Source organism: Carcharhinus amblyrhynchos, chromosome 4, assembly GCF_965287045.1.
Source record: "Carcharhinus amblyrhynchos chromosome 4, sCarAmb.v2.hapA, whole genome shotgun sequence".
Classification (NCBI taxonomy): Eukaryota; Metazoa; Chordata; class Chondrichthyes; order Carcharhiniformes; family Carcharhinidae; genus Carcharhinus; species Carcharhinus amblyrhynchos.
The window spans coordinates 62747433-62772431 of record NC_137327.1 but is presented as its reverse complement, the minus strand read 5'-3'; the positions used below and the strand labels follow the sequence as shown (position 1 = coordinate 62772431).

Below are 24999 nucleotides of genomic sequence, written 5' to 3'. Positions count from 1 at the left end.
CGCTAAATATTTTTAAGACGCGGGTTGATGGGTTTTTGATAAGAGAGGGGATTAAGGATTATGGGGAGAGGGTGGGAAAGTGGAACTGAGCCACGACAGATCAGCCATGATCTTATTGAATGGCGGGGCAGGCTCGAAGGGCTAGATGGCCTACTCCTGCTCCTATTTCTTATGTTCTTATGTTCTTAAATAAGAGACATTCTAACCACCGCCCCTTGACATTCAATGGTGTAATCATTGCTGAATCTCCCACTGTCAACATCCTTGCGGTTACCATTGACCAGAAACTCAATTGGACACATAAACACAGTGGCTACAAGTGCACCTCAAAGACTAGGAATACTGTGGCAAGTAACTCACCTCCTGACTCCCCAGAGCCAATCCACCATCTAAAAGGCACAAGTCAGGAGTGTGATGGAATACTCCCCACTTACCTGGATGGGTGCAGCTCCAACAACACACAAGAAGCTTGACACCATCCAGGGCAAAGCAGCCTGCTTAACTGTCACCACATCGACAAACATTCAATCCCTTCACCACTGACACTCAGTAGCAGCAGTGTGCACTATTTACAAGATGCACTGCAGCAATTCACTAAAGGTCCTTAGACAGCATCTTCCAGACCCACAACCACTTCCATTTAGAAGGACAAGGGCAGCAGATAAATGAGAATGCCACTAGCTGCAAGTTCCCCTCCAAGCACTCACCATCCTGACTTGGAAATATATCCCCATTCCTTCAAAGTCGCTGGGTCAAAATCCTGGAATTCACTCCCTAACGGCATTGTGGGTCAACCCACAGAACATGGACAGCGGCGATTCAAGACAGCAGCTCACCACCACCTTCTCAAGGGCAACAAGGGATAGGCAATAAATGCTGGCCAGCCAGCAATGCCCATGTCCCACGAATGAATGAGAAAAAGACATAACTACATGGAACACAGCAGTTCTGGAAGAAGACCCACCCACCATCAGTACATTTTTTGAGGATTCACAACCTTGTTATTGGTGCCTATGTGCCAAGATTAATAAACAATTGTTGGAACCAGAAAATGAAGGTGAAGGAGACAACTAATACATTAAAGTACTTGATTTCATGCTGTGCAATAATTCTTCTGCCTTCAAAATTATCTACCACTAATGTTAAGATCAAGTAGTGAACCTCATGATTACTGAATAGGAAAACTGCAGATACTGTGAACTTGAAATACAAAACAGAAAATCTTTAAAATGCAAAGCAGATCAACCAGCATTAGTTAATAAGAAGATAGACCAACATGACAGGTAAAACATTTCTTTGGTTTCAACTAAAAATCATAATTTGTTCGCTTTCAGATGTTGGCAGCTTTATCACCGAGTTCTAGCATTTTCAGTTTTTATGTCTGTTCCAAATTTCCCTGATCCAACATACAAGGGAATGAGTATTCCTTGTGGTCATTAATTGAGTAAATTAAATTGTGATCCAGCTATTTAGCTATAAGACTACAGCAGAAACAGAAAAAATAAATTAGACACAGTAGCACTCTCATTGGGCATTACAACACCTTTACAATTCCAAAAGGCATCAGCAGTGTGTGCACATACATAATGAAGATTGCTGATTCTGTCTATTTGATTACCCAAAACAAGCATACGCAGTGAATGCCCACTAGAAATATCCAGAGCATGACATCAATCAGTCTACAAAGGATCGTGAGTGATTGGCACTCACTATTCCAAACATTAGCTGCTAATTCTTGCATTTCGACTACACAATGGTTAGCACTGCTGCCTCGCAGCACCAAGGAACCGGATTCTATTCCTAGTTGGGTCACTGTCTGTGTGGAGTTTGCACATTCTCACTGTTTCTGCATGGGTTTCCTCTGCATTTCCTCCCACACTCTAAAAGACGTGCTGGTTAGGAGGAGTGACTTGAACAGGTGCCGCAGTGTGGCGACTAGGGGAATTTCATAGTAACTTCATTGCAGTGTTAATGTAAGCCCACTTGTGACTAATAATAAACTTTCCCATTTCACACTCACTTGAGCATTGACTGGCAGTGGGCCAGTCCCATTGAACTCAGCCGGGGACAGTTCTTCAGTGGCCAAAAGCAGTATTTTAGTGCTCTGCAAGGAACAAAGTCCCAAGACACATGTAAAGGTAAGTTCCGGTGTCCCGGGGACATCCCATTGGGGTTGGGAGGAGTGCAATCATAGCGTCGTGTTTGGCTCGGGTAGAGGGGGTCCCCAAACTGCTGGGGCGAGAGCACCCAACTTTGAGGAACCTTCAGAGTAATGGTCTCTCCCTCCTTGCAAAGTTGGTGAACAGTATAAATATCATTTTCACTACCTACCCATAACCGCTTCCACCAGCCTACAAATTGAAACTTGACGGGAAAGGCTCTTAAGTGGCCACTTAGGAGCCTTAATAGGTGAATGAGCAGGTTTTCCATCATAAGCCTTGCCCATCCTCCAAGCGTTAAATTTCATCTGGGTTTGGGCAGGCAGGCTTCTGAGGAGAACTTCATCCATGCAATTTTACATTCATTTTACCTGTCTTGGGAGCCCAACATTCTTCCCTTCATTTCAGAAACTCCCCCATCTAAGCTTTGAGAAACTCCCCCATTAAAGTTGATAGTAAGTCTTACTAATACAATGAGGATGGCTGTATGACTGAATCCATGGTCAATAATGATTGCCTTCATTGCTGTCTTTCTAACCTAGAATATTGATCAAATAATCATACAGCTCAGAAGACCATTCAATCCATTATGTTTCTACTGTTTGAAAAAGTTATCATAGAACCATCTAATTAGTCTCATTCTCCTTCTCTTCCTCCATAACCCTTCATTTTTTTTATTCTTTTACCAAATCCCTTCTGAAACCTATTATTGGATCTACTCCCATTATCCTTTCAGGACAAAATCATAACAACTCACAGCACAAAATGCATTTTCATCATCTCCCTCCTGTTCTTCCGTCAATTATCTTTAGTCTGTGTCCTCTGGTTACTGGACTTTCTGCTGGTGAAATTTCTCTTTATTTACCCAACAAAACCATTTTGAACATTTCTATTGAATTGCACAGAAGTGCTCTGTGCTAAGGCAGCCAATCCCAGTTTTTCCAGTCTATACACATAACTGAAGTCTCTCATTCCTGATTCAATTTCTTCTGCACCCTTCCCAAGGCTTTGACATGCTTCCCAAAGTGTGAGGCCCAGAAATACTTGATCTAAGGTTTAACAAATGAATTACAAATGGCTAGCATAACTTCCTGACTTTTGCTCTATACCTTGTTATAAGGGTAATAAGATCCTGTGTGAATTTTGTTTTTAGCCACCTTAGTATTAAGCCTGCAACCAACAAAGACCTGAATATTGGAATCCTATGGGAAGAAGAGACAATTAAATTCCTTAATCATATTTCACAATAGTGTGGGAGAACTGTGGAATTGGGCAGCCTTTTCTTCTGCAATGTGATTAAAATTTGAATTAATTTATTTGCTTCACCCTTTGGTTTAATGGGTGAATACACCAAGTGCTGTAGCATTGAGTAACATACCGTTGAGGGCTTCAAACTCATCACCCTTCTCTAACCTCAGCCAGAAAAAAAACATTTAATTTCAGGGAGCAGACAAGTAAAATCCTGCCTATACTTGATGGGTATAGGCTCAACATAATACCCATTCAATTGAGACACCAGAATGGCAGCTGGTGGTCATAGATCTGTGACCCAACAAGTGTCAGTATCCTCATAAGAGGAGGGGGAGGGGGAAAGGAAAGCTGATAAGTTTAGAACAACAGTGAAACAGATGAAGATGTTAGATGGCAGGATTAAATTATAAAACATTCATTGAAATTATGTGATGTCCTAAACTCATTTTCTGACCTATCTCCATTGCTGTCAATTCAACACTTCTTGCTCAACATATACACTGAAAACACCTTGGCATGTCATGTGCCACCATTGCATGGTTTATGGCTATGCCAACATGAGTGATCCTGTCCAAACATATGTACAGTTGGTGGACAATGAGCAGATACAGGACAGACCACATTCCACTCTAGAACAACACAATTAAATTTATCATACTGAGAAAAAACTCACAAGAGGAAATTGACTTTTTCCAAATAGGGCAATAGATACTTCTGCATTCAGTTCTCCAAGATGCTGGACCTCCACAATTAAAGGAATTTCCACAGTGGAACAGGATTCAATAATTCCGTAAGGCTCAGGACTGGAATAAAGTATACCAATCTGATTGTTCAACTCCTAAGGAAAGTAGCAGAAAAGGTTAAAAAAATGTTACAGTTAAATATTCATATTGAGAGATGTTTTTATTTTAAGGGGTGTTTTACCCAATATATTAATGCAGAGTGAGGCAGTAGCAACAGCATGTACCATCTACCAAGTCATAAATCATCTTAACTTCGATATGGGGCACGATTTTACTACCTCACTGCACCCGCTGATCAGCGTGGTGAGCTGAGAAAATAGCATGTGAAGCTAAAAATTTGAATCATGCCCAGCACAAAACGGCTTGCTTTCATCCTGACCCCTTATGACTGTTGTGAACCGCTTCGTGACTAAAAAGGCACAAAGTTTATTGCCTGAGGTTGACTGGATTTCAATATCATTAAGGAGTTTGGCACACATGTTTCCTTTTCTCGGACGCTTCCCAGCTCTCTGGGCAGATGTCACGCTAGTGCAAATCACAACTGGTCTGCACTAGCGCAGACCTGACGACCTGGTCATGCCAGGGCCTCAGAGACCATCCAACCCCCGGGAGGTTAGGGGCATGACTGGACAGTGCCCGTTGGGCAATTCCCAACTGGTAGTGCACACCAGACACCTCAGCAGTGCCCAGCAGACGCCAGACAACAGTGTGCCAGGTGCAGTGCCATGGGATTGGGCCTGGGTAGAGGCAATGATTGGGAGGGGGAAAATGCAGAGAGGATGTGCAGGGTTGGATTGTGAAGAGTATCATGATGGGGGGAAGGGAGTGGGGATGGCATGTCAGGAGTCAGCCAGAGAGAGCACCCTGATGCCACGATGCATGCGATCATGTCGGAGTTGGGGGAGAACATGCCACCTGCTGATAAAGGGGTGGGGCTGCAATGTTTTTGTTGGGGGGTCTCTCAATGCACTGTGAGATCAGGACACTCTTGCAACATGGAGAGCCAATCGCTCTGAAGTCAGTATCACCAGAGTGTTTAAGTTCCACTCCCACCTGTACTGGTACCAAGCTCCCAACTCTCCAAAAAGTGACTGAGTGCCAAAAGATTGTGATGCGGAGCATGCCTGAGAGATGGTACATCCCAAATCCCTCACAGTTATGACACTTTGAAATTTTTGTGGAAAATTCCGCCCATGTCCTTTTGTCAAAACTGTCAAACCCTACCAGCACTGTGGAAATGCATATAGAACATGGATCTCAGCCATTAAAGAATGCTTTTGGGGGCAACTAGGAATGGGCAATAAATGCTGATCCTGCCAGTGACACTCACATCCCAAGAATAAATTAAAACAGAAATCATGCTGCCATGCAAAGAAGTAGTCTCTCGAAGGACTCACCTGCTTTTGCTGAAGTCTTTTATTCAGCAAGGTGAGAAATTTGAGTGCTGGGAAACGAACACTTTCAAGTGACATCCAGGTATTCTCAAGAGTGATCTCTCTGAATAAAACTATCAATTCTGGCTGTTTTGTGCATGATTGTGTAAGAACTGTCCAAAATAATTTCTCACAGCTAGCACGCACAGGAGAATTTCAGAAAGCTCAATGTCAGGTCCAGTGTGCAACCTGATCCCCATTGATTTCATGTTTAAACACAAAGCAGATTCTGTTTTCTCAGGTCCATGACCAACAAGTTTCTCTAAACCATTTCCTCAGCAGATACATTCTGATCCATTCTTAATGTAATTTTAAATAAATACAAAATATGAGCAGTAAAGATCAAAACAAACTAGAAAGCTCTATTATTTTGCTGGAGGAGTGTTAAAACTGTGTAAATTGTCTTATTGGGCATGAGAAGAAAGAGGAGACTGATTTTGACTGATATCAAAGGTCCATTCCAATAACATCAATATCAGAGAAGATTATTAAAAACAGGGGATCAAAACAAAATCATTTACAACACTAAGCCCCCAAATGCAGGTTTTTAAGCATCATCTCATCTGCTCATTTTATTTCATTAGGATTAACTTTGCAAAAATCAGTCACACTTCACTCGTGAGCTACTTTAATGCAGCCTATCTTTGGGATTACTCAGTGCCATTTCTGCTGTGGCTTGCACTACTGAGGGCTAATTACTAGCAACCTAATGCAGCCAACTCATTACTGGCAGCTTTGGGGAAGGTGCATTATTTTTCATAACTTTCATAAGTTAAATAGTCAACCTTGCAACAACCAAACATTGATTTATGAGGACAAAAAGAAAATCACAGCAATATTTTAAGGATGAATTCAACTCAGAGCAAGTGGGCAGTGGCACTTCAAAACATATGATAATGCTGAGGATGATACTGCTGACACAAACACGGAACTTGAAATCACGTTGTTTGACATTAGTTACAAATTTATTCACGCATTTGTGTGACACTTAAATAAAAGAATCAATGTCTGTGATGTTTGGCTTCTGTCTATCTAAGTACTTGAACCAGACTGGCTTTCACTTCAAAACCTGATTTATAAACAAAATTTTAGTTTCTATTCTTAGGTCGCAATTATTGATTGCCAGGAAAACAATGAACAACCATAGCTGGAGCAGAAACAGCTGATACATATTTAGATACAAATGTGCAAGAGTAAATCGGGGTGGCTCCTATTTTTGGTTTAAATTATAGGCTGGAATTCTCTAGCTGTTCGCACCCCACTCCTCAGCCAAATCTCTGTTCACTGCAACAGGACGAAAGAATCCCAGCTGCATGTGAGGTTGGAGAATCCAGCCCATAGTTTTAATTATTAGTGTTGCCTGTCAAATTTTGGATTTTGTTTTGAATCTTTGTACAAATATCAGCATTAACATAGAAACACTACAGCACAATACAGGCCATTCGACCCACAAAGTTGTGCCAAACATGTCCCTACCTTAGAGATTACTCGGCTTACCTATAGCCTCTATCTTACTAAGTTCCGTGTACTTATCTAAGAGTCTCTTAAAAGACCCTAACGAATCCGTCTCCACCACCGTTGCCGGCAGCCCATTCCATGCACCTACCACCCTCTGAGTGAAAAACTTACCCCTGACATTTCCTCTGCACCTACTCCCCAGCACCTTAAACCTGTGTCCTCTTGTGGCAACCATTTCAGCCCTGGGAAAAAGCCTCTGACTATCCACTCGATCAATACCTCTCTTAATTTAATTTATTTGATGAACAGTATTTTTCATTTTGGTTTTGTTGATGGAAAATGCAACACTATTCTTGTCCCTTTGAGTTCAAGTCTGCAGAGTAAGGGTCACATGACCCGGGGAATCAAATTAGGGACCAGGGTGGGGGATTTCCATGGTAAGCGTGAGCTCTGTAGTCAGTCATTCGGGAGCTGATTACAGCCATGATGCTGCAAGCCTCTGAATAGTTTTAACCTGTAAATAAATGAGTTGTGTTTTCCCTAAATGGCTGAATGAACATCTTTACAACTGACTAATCGCCTATCTTATATGCACCCACTAGTTCTTTTTTTGGCTCGTTGTTTAATGGTGCCTGGATTCAAGGCGTGGGTAACTCACCCTTGCTAGAGCTGAAGCGTTTGCATTCCTTTCAGCAAGACTAAACTATTCACACTCAATCAGCCCACCTACTGTTTAATATTCATGAAAACACTCAAAATATCTGGACTACACTACAGCACAAGTCAAATTGTTCTCAAACATTTCCATCATTACCCTCACAAAGTTCTCCATCAAAGTTCAATTCTATTCCTCAGAAATTACAATCCTAACCTTCAATCTTTGGTTATTCTGAACCTTATCACAAAGTAGCAATGTTATCAGAAGCTATATACAAGAAATATTGGGTAGAATCTCGTGACACTTCATTTCTAGTGACTGGGAAATGCGGCAGAAAGAGACACTTGTATCAGTTGCAGAACGTCAGCTTCCTGACACTGGGATTAAAGTTGGGAATTAAATTTGTGCCGATTAAGAGTGGATTGAGTTCCCTGACGGCAATGGGTGAGAATATATATTAATGCATTAGAATTTTATGCATATTAATTAAAATACATGGTCACTAGATTAAAACTGCACCTTTGTCACTAAATTGGTAGCAAACAAGAAACAGGTGACTTTTAATCTATGATTGGCTGAAGGCCCCATGCAGCAGGCAAGGTCATCTTTCTGGTGACTTTGGTGTGAGTATGAACTCTTTTTCTTGGATGGGGATATTGGGTGGACCAAAAGCAAGAAGGCTGTGCTGTTGCCCTGAGCTGGGATGGACAGTTATCAAAGGAGGTCAGGGTCTGGCTGTCCAAGGAAGAAAAGGTGGTGGCTGACCAGGCATCAAAGTGCGGCAGGTGGGGAGGAGATGACAGCAGTTCTGGTTCAAAAGCTTTCTCTCAAAAAGGTAAAATGATGCTGCTGGCTTGCAGAGAGTGGATGCTGTCCAGATGTTGTTCATGAATGGGGCACAAACTTTAAATTCCATATGATATTTGTCTGTCCCGCACTGCACAGTTGTCCATGCTCCTGGGCTGCGCATAATAATTTGCTGCCATATGATTGTGCATGACCAACCATTGCACCTCCAAGTGGAACTCCTGCTCACTTCTGGTCAGGCCATTGGGACCCTCAATATTCCACCCGTTCTCTTCAAAGTTAGTCAAGTAGCATGAACAAAAGGTGGCACCCAGCATAACTAGTGGAAATCTGCTTCTCTTCTCTCCATGTATTTTCAGACCATCAGGTATAAGTAGGGGTATCCTGTCTTCTACCAGGCAACCGTGTCTGACTCAGGATATGGAGGCTCTGGTCAAGAAGAAGAAGGAGGCATATAACATATCAGCTGGGATCAAGTGGATCCCTTGAAGAGTATAAAGGGTGTCAGAGTGGAGTAAAGAGAGAAATCAAGAGGCAAAAAAGGGACACGAGATTGCTTTGGCAGTTGAGGTGAAGGAGAATCCAAAAAGCTTCTACAAATAGATAAAGAGCAAAGGAGTAACAAGGGAGAGAGGAGGGTCTCTTCAGGATCAATAAGATCACCTATGTGCAAGCGGATCCACAAGAGATGGATAAGATGCTAATTGAATATTTCTCATCAGTATTTGTCCCTTTAAGGATAAGGCATGGATGTTAGGGAACTTAGAGTCATAGAATCATAGAGGTTTACAGCATGGAAACAAGCCCTTCAGCCCAACTTGTCCATGCTGCCATTTTTCTTTTAAAACCCCTAAGCTAATCCCAATGGCCTACCTTTGACCCTCTATACTTACCATACCCATGTAAATATCTAAATGCTTTTAAAAAGACAAAATGGTACCGACTTCTACTACTACCTCTGGCAGCTTGTTCCAGACCACCCTCTGTGTGAAAAAATTGACCGTTTGGACACTTTATCTCTCCCCTCTCATGTTAAACCTATGCCCTCTAGTTTTAGACTCCATTACCTTTGGGAAAAGATATTAAGATATTGACCTGTGCCCCTCATTATTTTATAGACCTCCATAAGGTCACCCTTCAGTCTCCTACACTCCAGAGAAAAGGGACTCAGTCTATCCAGCCTTTCCTTATAACTCAAATCATCAAGTCCCAGAAGCATCCTAGTAAATCTTTTCTGCGCTCTTTCTAGTTTAATAATATCCTTTCTATAATAGGGTGATCAGAATTGCACACAGTATTCCAAGCATGGCCTTACCAATGTCTTGTACAACTTCAACAAAACATTCCAACTCCTAAATTCAATGTTCCGACTGATGAAACCAAGCATGCCGAATGCCTTCTTCACCACTCCGTCCATCTGTGACTCCATTTTCAAGGAGATATGAACATGTACCCCTAGATCTCTTTGTTCTATAACGCTCCCCAACACCCTACCATTGATTGAACAAGTCCTGCCCTGATTCAATCGACCAAAATACATCATCTTGCATTTGTCTAAATTAAGCTCCATCTGCCATTAGTCACCCACTGGCCCAATTGATCAAGATCCCATTGCAATTGGAGATAACTTTCTTCACTGTCTACTATGCCACCAATCTTAGTGTCATCCTCAAACTTATTAATCATGCCTCTTATATTCTCATCCAAATCATTAATATAAATGACAAATAACAGTGGACCCAGCATTGACCCCTGAGGCACACTGCTGATCACACGCCTCCAGTTTGAAAAACAATTCTCTACAACCACCCTCTGGTTTCTGTCAAGAAGCCAATTTTGTATCCATTTGGCTACCTCACCTGGATCCCATGACATTTAACCTTATGTAACAAACTACTATGCAGTACCTTGTCAAAGGCCTTGCTAAAGTCCATGTAGACAACATCAACTGCACTGCCCTCATCCACCTTCATGGTTACCCCTTCAAAAAACTCAACTGAATTTGTGAGACATGATTTTCCACTCACAAAACCATGCTGGTTGTCCCTAATCATGCGTCTCTAATGTCTGTCGATCCTGTCTCTCAAAATACTTTCCAACAATTTACCCACCACAGATGTGAGGCTCACTGGCCTGTAGTTCCCAAGCTTTTCCCTGCACCCTTTTCAAATAAAGGCACAACATTTGCCACTCTCCAATCTTCAGGCACCTCAGCCGTAACAATCGATGATTCAAATATCTTGGCTATGGGATCCACAATTCCTCCCTAGCCTCCCACAATGTCCTGTGATACACTTCATCGGGTCCTGGTGATTCATCTACCCTGATACCCTTTAAGATTTCCAGCACCTCCTTCTCTGGAATATGTACACTCCTCAAGACATCACTATTTATTTCCCCAAGCTCTCTAACATCCATGCTTTTCTCCACAGTAAATACTGATGAGAAATATTCATTTAGGATCTCGCCCATCTCTTGGGGATCCACACATAGATGACCTTGTTGATCCTTAAGAGGGCCTACTCGCTCCCTTATAACTTGGGGAAATAAATAGTGATGTCTTGAGAAATATACATATTACAGGAAAGGAGTGCTGGGAGTCTTAAAGTGCATCAAAGTAGATAAATCCTCAGGACCTGATGAAGAAGGTAGATGAGGGTAGTGCAGTTGATGTTGTCTTCATGGACTTTAGCAAGGCCTTTGACAAGGTATCGCATGGTAGGCTGTTGCATAAGGTTAAATCTCACGGGACCCGGGGGAGATAGCTAAATGGATACAGAAGTGGCTTGATGACACAAGACAGAGGCTGGTTGTAGGGCGTTGTAATTCAAACTGGAAACCTGTAACCAGTGGTGTGCTTCAGGGATCGGTGTTGGGTCCACTGTTATTTGTCATTTATATTGTTATCGGACAACAAATTTTATGAAATTGGGCACACAAAATGGAAGCAAACTAAAGCTATCCTCAGAGCCCTCCACTAAAATCACAAAGTGACAGACACCGATCAGTAGGCAAGAGCATGCTTTTAGAATGCAAATGAGGGCTAGCACATAAGGGAAATTGGACAGGATGGCACCTACAGGAACTAAATTAAAGAACACATCCCCACCCCACCAAAATCAGCACTTCTAAACCAGTCAAACAACCCATGGAGACACCTGAAATTAACACAGTTGAGAAAACGTCCCTGGCCCCTCAAAACTCTTGAGATCAATAACACACCTATGGTTCAAACCCCAGAGATTCCAGACCATTGATAACCAACCAGACAAAAACAATTAACACACACTTAAAACAATTGCTCCAACACTCGAAAACATCGAAACAGGATGGCTGAAGTCAAATACTGTAAATAAAGGATTAGCATTTGAAACGCGAAGTTCAGGTATAACTATAGCCCGTTGTGGGGGAGTCTTTAGAGCACTTTCGGGACAGTCTGATTGTATGTCCTAACTGTGCTACTCCGTCGACGTAAAGAAAATAAAGCTGTGCCATTATTGAACTTCACCCTGAGTCCGTAGTGGTCGTTTCGCCCACTGGCGCTAACAATTGGGGTTTCGTCCGGGATCGCGATCGTTGCTGGAACGCTGTCTCCTGGCACTGGGTGAGTATCTTTACTCATTTCATCGAACCTGCGGAATATTAGTGTCCCAGTGTCAGAGCGGTGTTTCACGGCTGCCGTGATCTGAACTTGTGAACAGGGTCCGTTCAGTAGCTGCACAGCAGTAATGTGGGTTTAAGTTTCTTTTTGGGCGGGCGGCTAGGATTGCGAACTGTGATTCATTGTGTTATTTTTACATTCTGCTGACCCCCGACCAGCCCAACCACAGACTGACTGCCCACTAGGGGACATGACAGAACAGGTGTTACAGAGTAGGAATATTACTCTGGGATTTAAGGTTCAGGGACAGCACCCTGGGATTTAAGGTTAAGGAGGACATCCAAGGTTTCGAGCCACTGGGATCGGACTCACGGAGTTCGGTACATGTCCGGGCGCTGCAAGTCAGTGAGGACCTCTGAAGGCGCGAAAGATTGGGCCACTGGGGGCAAAATCTGCGAGGAATTTGCTACATGTCGGGGTGCTACTAAGTCTGGAGCCTCTGTGAGTGCCTCGACCACTACAAGCAGGAGACCTCTGGTAGCGTGAAAAAACGACTACACGTTGGGAGACTCCGACCCGCGGTCAACTACATGCCAGTCCACACCCAGGTCCGGGTGACTCCCAAGAAGATAGGGAAACGGCTGACCTCTGAGAGTCGAGTTAGTGATAGGAGTTTGGGTAGGAGCTAGTGGCCCCGGTCACTGTAGTCAAAAGTCTCTCCGTACACTGCAGCCCCTGCGGAGAGGCTGTACAGAGCTCATCTGCCTCTGAGAGCGGCAATCTCCCCGCTACACACAGGTCAGGCTCTGCGGGTTGTCACTGAAGGTACAAACGTACTAACAGTGGGAACACGAGACCGTAATCCAATCAGATACACATACAAGTATCTGTGAAAGCATTAGAGCCAGGGTTGGTACACAACTGACCCTAGTAAAGAAAACGAACATGGATAGCAACAGTACCACCTTTGAATGGGGACCAGAAGGGTCCCTCACCCGCTATCTAGCAGAGAAAAACAAGAATCTAATTAAAAGCATGATGAAGGCAGGGTGGAAGCCCCATGACCCTCTCGAAACCCAACGGGAATGGTGGGCGAAACAGAAAAGGAGCAAGGATGACAAGGCTTGGATCCTAATATTAAAGGCTCATGTCACTCTTGCAGGACAAGTTTATAAATATGTACAAGGCAAGCAGGAACAAGCTGCACAGCGACAACACACTGCTGTGATGGCTGCTAACCCTGTGCTGCCAGCGCTGTCCAACTTCTCACACGAACCTCCAAGTGAGGAGTGTCCCGACTGGGTATGTTTAGTGGATGAAACAGGTCCACTATGCCCGACAGGAGGGAGCATTCCATCTACCACCGACCCCCCATCCCAGAGCGTAATGGCAGCCCCCGTTAAAATGGAGTGTGTCCCCGGGGGGCAAGGGGGAGACGGGCGAGGGCGATCTGCCCAGGCTCGGATAAAGATGACATATGTATCCCTTACCCCGGGTGACACCATGAAACTGCTGGACAAACTCCCGACCCTCCAGCTCAGACACAGTAACGCAATCTGTGGACTGCAAGAAAGGAACACAAAAGTGGGATTCAGGGATACTGGGTCCCGAACAAAAATGTGGCTTCAGTCCGGGCAGGAGACCACACATACACAGCCCGAGACTGGGGGAAGGAAGGGATAGTAGGGCTTCTATGCCAATCATTACCCCAAGTTTGGGCAGCAGGGAAACAAGACTGCGGCCTCCCGTAAAAATCCCTCCCCTACACGTACACGGGCTGATCCACACCCCTCACAAACAATACCCCATAAAGCCCGAGGCGCTACAGGCCATTGAGAAAATCGTTCAGGCTCTGGTTGCCCAGGGTATTTTAAGACCTACAGTGTCTAACACCAACTCCCTGATGTGGCCAGTCCATAAGCCAGACGGAAGTTACCGACTGACCATAGACTACACTGCCCTAAACAAAATAACCCCGAAAGAACACCCCATAGTCGCGAGTCCATCCACTATTTTTAACGGACTCCGACCTGAACGTAATATTTTCTCTGTGTTAGACATAGCAAACGGATTCTGGTCCATCCCGCTTCACACGGACTCCCAGGAAAGGTTCGCCTTTACCTGTGGAGGGAAACAGTACACATGGACACGCCTCCCCCAAGGGTTCCACAACAGTCCCAACATTTTCCACCAAGTTATGAGTGAGGCCCTTCCCCTTCCTGCGACCTATCCCCACATAGAAGTACCTTCCTCCAATATGTGGACGACATCCTTATTGCCTCCACCAACCTCACAGGACATATAGGAGCCCTGTCCAGAATCCTACGTGCCCTGCAGGCTGCGGGGTTTAAAATCAACTCAACAAAGGCACAGATTGCACAACAGGAGGTCCGGTATTTAGGACACAACATAAGTCAAGGAAAGAGAGCCCTCCCCTCCGATCGGAAGACCGCGATTATAAATATGCCCCGGCCAAACACAGTCAAAGGGGTGCGTAGAGTTATGGGACTCTTTAACTACTGCCGGAATTTCATTGATCAGTTCACATCCCTGGCGGAACCAATTCAGCGGCTGATCAAAGGGGGAAAGCCAGGAGCAGGAACGATCGAGTGGGGACCCGAACAGGAGGTAGCATACACACGCCTAAAATCAGAACTATTAGCAGCTCCAGCCCTACGCCTGCCTAACATAACCAAACCCTTCCCCCTCTTCTGTGACTCAGAGGAGGGATTTTATAGCTCGGTGGTAACCCAAGAATGCGGGGGTATCATGCGACCGGTGGCATATTATTCCACCCGACAATCCCCAGTAGCCCAGGGACTGCACAAGTGTGTAGCGGCCCTAGATTGTGCTGCCTGGGCAGTCAGGGTATGCGAACCGTTCACTATGTCAGGACAAATCATTTTACACACGAAACACACCATCGTTGAGCTCCTGAATACAGGGCCGACTCCGGACTGTTTCGGACGCCCGAAGGGCCAATTGGAAAATGGTACTCCTCCCCGGAGACCAATCCGTCCAGATAGTGCGGGACACTGGGAAGAACCCCGCTGAAGGACTCCTATCAGAGGGAAGTCCACACTACTGCCCGATTAACTCAGACACTGAAGAGGAGGGAGGGATTAATGACCAACCCCTAGATAACCCCGACCTCATACTGTATGGGTCCCAAAGACAAGTAGAGGGACAATATCGCACAGGTTGGGTGGTAGCAGACCAAAAAGGGACACCGGTAGCAAAAGACACTATGAGTGGGGAGACCTCAGCCCAAGTGGATGAACTCATGGCCCTCACAGAAGCCCTCAAGGCAGGAAGGGGAAAGCGAGTAAATGTATATACTGACAGCCAATGTGCGTTTGGGGTGGTCCACGATTACATGATGGCCTGGAAAAGGCGTGGGTTTATCACCACAGGGGGGCGCCGCATAAAGCACGAAAATATAATCCGAGACGTGGTAGCTGCAGCCAGGCTGCCCTCAGAAACAGCCGTAATTAAGAGAAAAACCCACCAAAGAGTAAAGACAGCGGAACAAAAAGGGAACCAACTAGCAGACGCTGCAGCCAAGGCTGCAGCTGGGGAAGCCCTCCCACACATAGCCGCCACCACAACAGCACCCTTGGAGGAAGGAGATATTTATAAGCTGCAGGGTAGTACCAGCCCAGATGAGGTGGCACAGTGGGAACAGGCAGGGGCGTCCAGGGACAAAGATGGAGTGTGGCACAGAGGGCACCAAGTAGTCGCCCCCTCATTTATACACACCGAACTACTCCTGCTCCACCACGAGCCGGACTACTCCAGCCGGGATGGGACCCTGGCCCAACTATCAGCTGATTGGTGGTGGCCAGGGATGGGATGGGATGTAGCCAAACACTGCCAGCACTGTATCATATGCGCCCAGCACAACCCCGGCCGACCCGAGAGTCAAAATGGCCCACCAACCTCGACCAAAAGGACCCTGGGAAAACCTGCAGATCGACTTCATAGGCCCCCTACCCACTAGCCGAGGGAAGAAATATTGTTTAGTCTTAATCGATCAATTCACCTGCTGGGTGGAAGCATTCCCAACTCAGGATTGCGAAGCCACCACCGTAGCCCGCATCCTAGCATACGAAATGATCCCGAGGTGGGGAGTCCCACTACAACTAGACTCCAACCAAGGAACCCACTTCACAGGCAAAATAATGAAACAGGCTTGTAAGACCCTGGGAATCCGACAGCGATTCCATATCCCATACCACCCTCAGAGTTCTGGGATGGTCAAGCAAATGAACCGCACACTTAAAAACGCAATTGTCAAGTCAATTGCTGAGACAGGTCAGGGGTGGGTAGATGTCCTTCCCTGTATTTTAATGCGCCTACGAGCCACCCCCGGTCGCACTATATGATTTACACCATTTGAATTAATGACGGGGAGGGCAATGAGACTCCCAGAAAACATAGCGGTAGGAGGAGAAGAACTGGCACCCCTCCTCGATAAAATGAAAAGATATGTGCAACAGTTAGACCACCAACTCAGAGAGCTACGCCACGCAGCCAGAGACCAATAAGCTATAAAAGACCAGGTTAGGAAACATGACATCTGCCAGACCCCCACACTTCCCCAGGTAGGGGACAAGGTTTTGGTCCGAGTTGCCCCTGATCAAACAGGGTTCGCACCGAAATGGGTAGGACCCCATGAAATTATCCTCACCAGTGACACATGTGCCTGTGTTGACATCAAAGGGAAAGGCCGCTGGAAACACGGGTCACAGCTAAAGGCATACCACCCCGGTGGGGGGGGAGAGGGGGGACAGGACAGACTGACTATAAAGACAAGAGTAGTCCGTCGACATAAACGGGCCACGTATCGACCCATATCTAACCACCTCTATCCACACAGCGGAGATCGAATTAACAAACTTCATCTCTCGGATGGAGGAGAGCCACACATCAGCCATGGCTCTAATATGTATATATGTATATAATGTAGAGGCATGCCTAAGTAGATTAGTTTATAGAGATTAGTTAATATGAAGATTCTAATACCTGGCAGCCACCAGGCTTTGTGTACCCTTCCTACCCCTCTCCAGGATGATAACCACTTTGAGGATGGCCCTATCCGGGATCGTCTTGTCAAGGTTCGCCATCCAGGGACACACCACCTATCAACAATCCCACGGAATAAAATTCAATACGTCTGAGGCGTTGTGCGTGCCGGCAGCACCATACCCCGAGAGCAACAGAATGTATTCCAATGCATGGCTACAAGTCCACCCAGGTCTCGATGTGACCTGCTTCACCTGCACATTGGATAAGACCCAAACATGTATCCAACGGCCAGACTCGCTGAGCGACTCTGGCTGCACCTTTGGAATGATCTGCGCCCTTCCCGAGAATCCAAGGATCAAGCCACAAAGAGACATTTTGAAACCGGACACTGATATTTGCGGGTACTATGGACTAGTTGAGGCTCCAGCAGTCTCACTATATGTATGTTTGCACTTCCCACAACGCGCGCCCCCACGACCACGACACCCGAAATCTTACCCTGCCCCTTGCTGAGCGGGGGGCCGGAGGGAGGACTGGTATTGTGGAACGAGGGAGAAATTGTATATGGCAATGTGAAACATGAAATCATGCCTGTTCTGAACGATATCTCAGGGATCCAGGTACCGGGATACTGTTCAGAACAGACACGAGACATGTACCAAATGCTGGGCAGGGAAACAATAAAGTGGGCTATCAATGCAATGGGAGCAACACACTACAGAGACAACACGCACACACACAGAAGCAAAACGGGCATAGTCAATGACACCCTCACAGGGATAAACACCGGATCCAGTGTGGTTAACTCAATTGACATCCAGGGACTCAATAATAAGATGGAACAGTTGAAGGGAGTGATGAAAGATATCCTGCAACGGTCACCAGCCCAACAAGCCGAGCAGGCTGTTTTGTGGGAGAGGGGTGCCCATACTCAACTAGATGGAATCACAATATTAGAAACACACGGTCGTACCATTAACCGCCTTATAGATAGAGACAGAGAAAACACTGCCCGGGTACAACAGGGACAGCTGTGCCATGCATACAGTGAGTGGATGATAGGTCAATTAAGGAATAATTTGGACCAGGTACACAGGGGGGAGGTACCCGATTGGATTGACAGCACCTGGCTCGCACAATTCGCAGATCAGAAGGGGGTGCTGGATAGCTGAACCTTGAAAGGAATGACATGGGTTCTGGTCACCTTACTAGCGGAAGGACGTGGAGACCCTGGAGAGGGTGCAGAGGAGGTTTACCAGGATGTTGCCTGGCATGGAAGGACTGAGTTATGAGGAAAGGTTGAAAAAACTGGGGCTCTTCTCCTTAGAAAGACGGAGATTAAGGGGGGATCTGATAGAGGTGTATAAAGTAATGAAGGGAATAGATAGAGTCAACAGTGGTAGGCTTTTCCCTAGATTGGAGACAACTATTACAAGAGGTCATGATCTAAGGGTGAGGGGGGAGAAGTATAATATGGATACTACAGGAAGGTTTTTCACGCAGAGGGTCGTGGGGGTATGGAACGCACTACCAAGTAAGGTGGTGGAGGCAGGCACGTTGGACTTGTTTAAGGTTTACTTAGATAGACACATGAACAAAACAGGGATGGAGGGTTATAGTAGACGGTATTAAAAAGGGTCAGAGCCTTGGGACGACACTGGAAATGTAGTATTACATGTTAAAGTTTTTGTCTCTTTTAATCCACAGGTGTCGGTCCACCTTGTTGTCAAACGAGGGGCATGCACATGGTGGGTCGTGCGTGGGCTGCTCTTGGAGGTTTCGAGAGTGGCCTAGTACTTCGTGTCGCTGTGTGTGCTTAATCCTGGACCAGCAGACGGGCACCACAACAGCTCAGTGACTATCACTGCTAGCTGTGCAGATACATGGATTTGGGCCTGTGTCTGTGGGAGTTTGCGCATTCTCCCTGTGGTTGCATGGGTTTCCTCCGGGTGCTCCGGTTTCCTCCCACACCCCAAAGATGTGCTCTTAGGCTGATTGGTGTACCAAATTGACCCTACGCTATTCTCCCCTGAATCTGGCTACATTAGGGGTACCATCCACATACACACGGGGCAGGGTAGGTGTAGGAAAATGCTTTGTTGAAATGGCGGCGTGGGCTCGTTGGGCCGAAGGGCCTGTTTCCCGTGCTGGGTTGTTCTTTGTTCTTTGGGTATATCCAGTGATCCCCGACTGCGAGGTTAGCGAGAGTACAGGAGTAGGGATGGTCCTATTGATTCCAATGGTTACATCAGACTCAGGACCATTCCCTATCTTCCAGATTGAAAACATCGGTGTTGTTAGAGGCAATACCTCCCTCCGCTACCATACAACCGAAGTTACGGCCATCTCAAGGCATGGCGTGATGTTCAGTATCTCCCTCTCAGGATGCAAACAAAGGGGAGAGATAATCATCTGCTCTCACCCACTGAGACAAGGAGAGGCAGCGGAATGCGGGTTTAACAAAATGCAGGGCTGTACCCTAGAAATTACACCCACCGATCCACACTTTGCCCGGGCAGGATATGGAGGACAAGGCAGGTATTGTGTAGCCACAACAAGAACATCCTTCACATACAACGGGCTGACATGCCCAATCCCCAGCCCAAACTTCTGCTTCACCCCTCGCAGACCGGTCACTATTGGCCAGGTCCACATCACCAACATCCGAAGTAGACAGACCCTGACACTTCATGCCACGGACCCATTGAGAGATGACCTCAAATATTACCGAGAGCCAGAACAGGCTCCAATTCCACACTTAGCAGAAGTACTGAGAGAGGTCCGTCTCAAAGTGGGACACTCTGTTCGATTATACCACCAGCTACAATCACATACCAAAACCCTACAGCATGGCACAGAATCAGCCTTACAGAGCCAGACAATGGTTCAGAGGGTGTGGGACTGGGGTCTAAGTGTAGACATTCACCCCTGGATCCAGATAATCTCACACATACTGGTTGCCATCCAACTCATACTGGCAATATCCTGGGGGGTCATAATGTGCTATACATACCGCCAGCGCAAGAAAACCAAAACTAGGAGGGAACTAATCAGAATGATTGGCAATATGGGACAATTAACAAATCGGGAAGACTTCTCCCGTGCACATCTAATTTGACAAACCCGGGGCTCCCCTAAACTGTACGACTGCAGCGTGCAAATGCAGGAAGCACCGGACATAAAATTTGTTAAGAAAATCGGTCTGAGGGAGGTGGAACAAGCCCGCTCCCGACTGACAGGGGGGAACTGTTATTGGACAACAAATTTTATGAAATTGGGCACACAAAATGGAAGCAAACTAAAGCTATCCTCAGAGCCCTCCACTAAAATCACAAAGTTACAGACACTGATCAGTAGGCAAGAGCATGCCTTTAGAATGCAAATGAGGGCTAGCATGTAAGGGAAATTGGGCAGGATGGCACCTACAGGAACTAAATTAAAGAACACATCCCCACCCCATCAAAATCAGCACTTCTAAACCAGTCAAACAACCCATGGAGACACCTGAAATTAACACAGTTAAGAAAGCGTTCCTGGCCCCTCAAGACTCTTGAGATCAATAAAACACCTATGGTTCAAACCCCAGGGAATCCAGACCATTGATAACGAACCAGACAAAAACAACTAACACACACTTAAAACAATTGCTCCAACACTCGAAAACGTCGAAACAGGATGGCTGAAGTCAAATACTGTAAATAAAGGATTAGCATTTGAAACACGAAGTTCAGGTATAACTATAGCCCATTGCGGGGGAGTCTTCAGAGCACTTTCTGGACAGTCCGATTGTATGTCCTGACTGTTCTACTCCGTCGACGTAAAGAAAATAAAGCTGTGCCGTTATTGAACTTCACCCTGAGTCCGTGGTGTTGTTTCACCCACTCGCGCTAACAATATTAATGATTTGGATGAGAATTTAGGAGGCAAGGTTAGTAGGTTTGCAGATGATACTAAGATTGGTGGCATAGTTGGCAGTGAAGAAGCTTATCTAGGATTGTGATGGGATCTTGATCAATTGGGCCAGTAGGCTGATGAATGGCAGATGATATGTAATTTAGCTAAATGTAAGGTCACGCATTTTGATAGATCGAACCAGGGCAAGACTTACTCAGTTAATGGTAGGGCGCTGAAGAGAGTGACAGAGCAAAGAGATGCATGTTCATAGCTTCTTGAAAGTGGAGTCACAGGTGGACAGATTGGTGAAGAAGGCATTCAGCATGCTTTGTTTCTTTGGTCAGAACATTGAAGTGGTGTTGAAAACCTGGTGTTGTCAGACTTTTTACAGAACATTGAATACAGGATTTGGGACATCTTGTTGAAGTTGTACAAGACATTGGTAAAGCCACATTTGGAATATTGTGTACAGTCTGGTCACCCTATTATAGAAAGGATGTTATTAAGCTAGAAAGAGTGCAGAAAAGATTTACCAGGACGTTACCAGGGCTTGGATGATTTGAGTTATAAGGAGAGGTTAGACAGACTGGCACTTTTTTCTATGGAGCGTAGGCGTCAGAGGAGTGATCTTATAGAGATCTACAAAATAATGAGGCACATAAGACCCGTATCTTAAATATATTTAGCGAGGTAGCCTCCACCACTTCAACTGGCAGAGAATTCCAGGTGAATCTCTGGAATTCTCTGCCAGTTGAAGTGGTGGAGGCTACCTCGTTAAATATATTTAAGACACGGGTAGATAGGTTTTTGGTAGGCAAGGGAATTAAGGGTTATGGGGAGAAAGCAGGAAAGTGGAACTGAGCCACTTCAGATCAGCCATGAATGGCGGGGCAGGCTCGAAGGGCTACTCCTGCTCCTACTTCTTATGTTCTTATGTTCTTATGCATAGAAAAGCTAGACAGTCAATATCTTTTCCCAAAGGTAGGGGACTCTAAAACTAGAGGGCATAGGTTTAAGGTTTAAGTGGCCAGAGGGCCAATTGTTTTACACAGAGTGGTGAATGTCAGGAACAAGCTGCCGGAGGTAGCAGTAGAGGCGGGTACAATTTTATCCTTTAAAAAGCATTTAGACAGTTACACGGGTAAGATGGGTGTAGAGGGATATGGGCCAAATGCGGGCAATTGGGACTAGCTTCGGGGTTTAAAAAAAGGAAGGCATGGGTAAGTTGGTCAAAGGCCCTGTTTCCACACTGTAAACATCTATGACTCTAAATGTTGTGGGAGGCTAGGGAGGAAATTGCGGGTCCTCTAGCAAAGCTATTTGAATCATCGACAGCCTCAGGTGAGGTGCCTGAAGACTGAAGGGTGACAAATGTGCCTTTGTTTAAGAAGAGCTGCAAGAAAATGTCTGGGATCTACAGGTCAGTGAGCCTAACATCTATAGTGGGTAAGTTGTTAGAAGGTATTTTGAGAGACAGAATCTACAGGCATTTAGAGAGGCAAGGACCGATTAACGACAATGAGCATGGCTTTGTGAGTGGAAAATCATGTCTCACAAATTTGATTGAGTTTTTGAAGGGGTAACCAAGAAAGTAGATGAGAGCAGTACAGTTGATATTGTCTACATGGACTTTAGCAAGGCCTTTGACAAGGTACCATATGGTAGGTTGTTTCATTAGGGAAAATTCACAGGATCCAGGGTGAGGTAGCCAACTGGATACAAAAGTAGTTTGATATCAGGAGACAGAGGGTAGTTGTAGAGAGTTGTTTTTCAAACTGGAGGTCCGTGACAAGTGGTGTGCCGCAAGGCTGGATCCACTGTTATTTGTCATTTATATTAATGATTCGAATGAAAATATAGGAGGCATCGTTAGTAATTTTGTAGATGACATCAAGATTGGTGGCGTAGTGGACAGTGAAGAAGATTATCTAGGATTACGATGGGATCTTGATCAATTGGGCTAGTGGGCTTATGAATGGCAGGTAGAGTTTAATTTAACTAAATGTAAAGTCACGCATTTTGATAGGTCGAATCAGGGCAAGACTTACTCAGCTAATGGTAGAGCGTTGGAGTGATTTATAGAACAAAGAGATCTCGGGGTACAAGTTCATAGCTCCTTAAAAGTGGAGTCACAGGTGGATAGGGTGATGAAGAAAGCTTTCAGCATGCTTGGCTTCATTGGTCAGAACACTGAATATAGGAGTTGGGACATCTTGTTGAAATTGTACAAAACATTGGTAAGGCCAGACTTGGAATACTGTGTACAGTTCTCGTCACCCTATTGAAAGGATATTATTAAAATAAAAAGAGTGCTGAAAAGATTTATTAGGATGCTATTGGGACTTGATGGCATGGTTTATAAGGAGAGGCTGGACAGGCTGGGACTTTTTCCCCTGGAGATGGGAGGTTTATGGGTGATCTTATAGTGAGCTATAAAATAATGAGGGGCATAGATTAGCTAGATAGTCAACATCTTTTCTCAAAGATAGGGGAATCTAAAACTAGAAGGCATAGGTTTAAGGTGAGAACATAAGAACATGAGAAATAGGAGCAGGAGTAGGCCAACTAGCCCTTTGAGCCTGCCCCGCCATTCAATAAGATCATGGCTGATCTGTCGTGGCTCAGTTCCACATTCCCGCCCTCTCCCCATAACCCTTAATCCCCTCTCTTATCAAAAACCCATAATAAGGGTCCAGAGGGGCATTTTGTTCACACAGAGGTTGATGAATATTTGGAACAAGCTGCCAGGGGTAGTAGTAGAGGCGGGTACAATTTTATCTTTTAAAAAGCATTTAGACAGTTACATGGTTAAGATGGGTCTAAAAGGATATGGGCCAAATGCAGCAATTGGCAATAGCTTAGTGGTAAAAACAGGGCAGCATGGATCTGTTGGGCTAATGGGCCTGTTTCCATGCTGCAAACCTCTATCTGTTTCCACTCAATTAAGTCAGTTCTCAATCCAGCTAATTTAATTTGCCTTTAACTCCTTAATATGCAAGCATCTTTGAAATACCCACAAGTGAATCTTTGTCAAATGTCTTCTGAATCTGAACTAATTATATCCATTGATTACTCATTATCTACCATCCAGTTATCACCTAAAAAGTGTTTCAGAATTCTAGTGCAATATAAATTATTCATTCTAAACTTTTTACCTTAATCATTTTCTGAATATCAAAAAAGGCTATAAAGTCATTCAGTCATCAATACATATTCTGTATTTATGAAGTTACTCAAACCTTTTCATCAGTTAACATTGTGATATGTATCCCACGTGGGATGGTCTATATGCAGAATACAAATTGAATTCCTTTCATTTTTAGACAACACAGGCTAACCTCAGAGCATATTGTGATTATTAAGTTAAAACTATGCTTGAATTTTTTGGATAAAGGGGTCTCACTTCCCTGAATATGAAGAGTCCACACTCTGAGTGCCCCACAGCCATTTCATGCTCAAATGAGGAATAAGCGGCTACTGGTGGTCTTCCACCTTTCACACGTAAAAGCTGTTGGCCATTCTGATTTATCAGCAGTTCTCCAATCCCTGCAGCAGAGGCTTTGGTAAGGTCAAGGGGTCACAGAGTTGGGAGGATGGGGAGGCTTGGGGGCCAGAAAGGGGTGACCGGGACCCAGGCTAGAGGGTGGGCATGGGGAGGATGGTTTGGAGGCCACCAGTACTGAAGTGTGTGGTATGCCTGACTTCAGAACGGGGTCTTTGATGGAAGCACCTCCACCTCCCCACTTAAGGTATAATGCGTTTGGCTTCCACCACAAGTTCAATCTTCATGCCAGCCTAAAAATTGAGGCTGGGCAGGAAACAGCACAACTGGCCACTTAAGCACGTCAACTGGAGCAAGAGAAGACTTTGCCCATCCCAGCATAGAACTGCTTTGAGGTTGGGATGGGCAGAAACCCAAAGGGAATCCTGTTCCTCCAATTTCATACTCTCCTCCTCTGCAAAAACC

General features: G+C 45.2%; 1 protein-coding gene across 1 annotated transcript in view; it reads right to left on the bottom strand.

The window, feature by feature from the left end:
- Window positions 1–24999, bottom strand: part of hydin (HYDIN axonemal central pair apparatus protein) — a 1114396-nt gene that overhangs the window by 682051 nt on the left and 407346 nt on the right. Inside the window, exon 17 of the mRNA XM_080187991.1 lies at window positions 4084–4248. Within this exon, the coding sequence (XP_080044117.1) occupies window positions 4084–4248 (165 nt within the window). The remainder of the gene's footprint in view (window positions 1–4083; window positions 4249–24999) is intronic.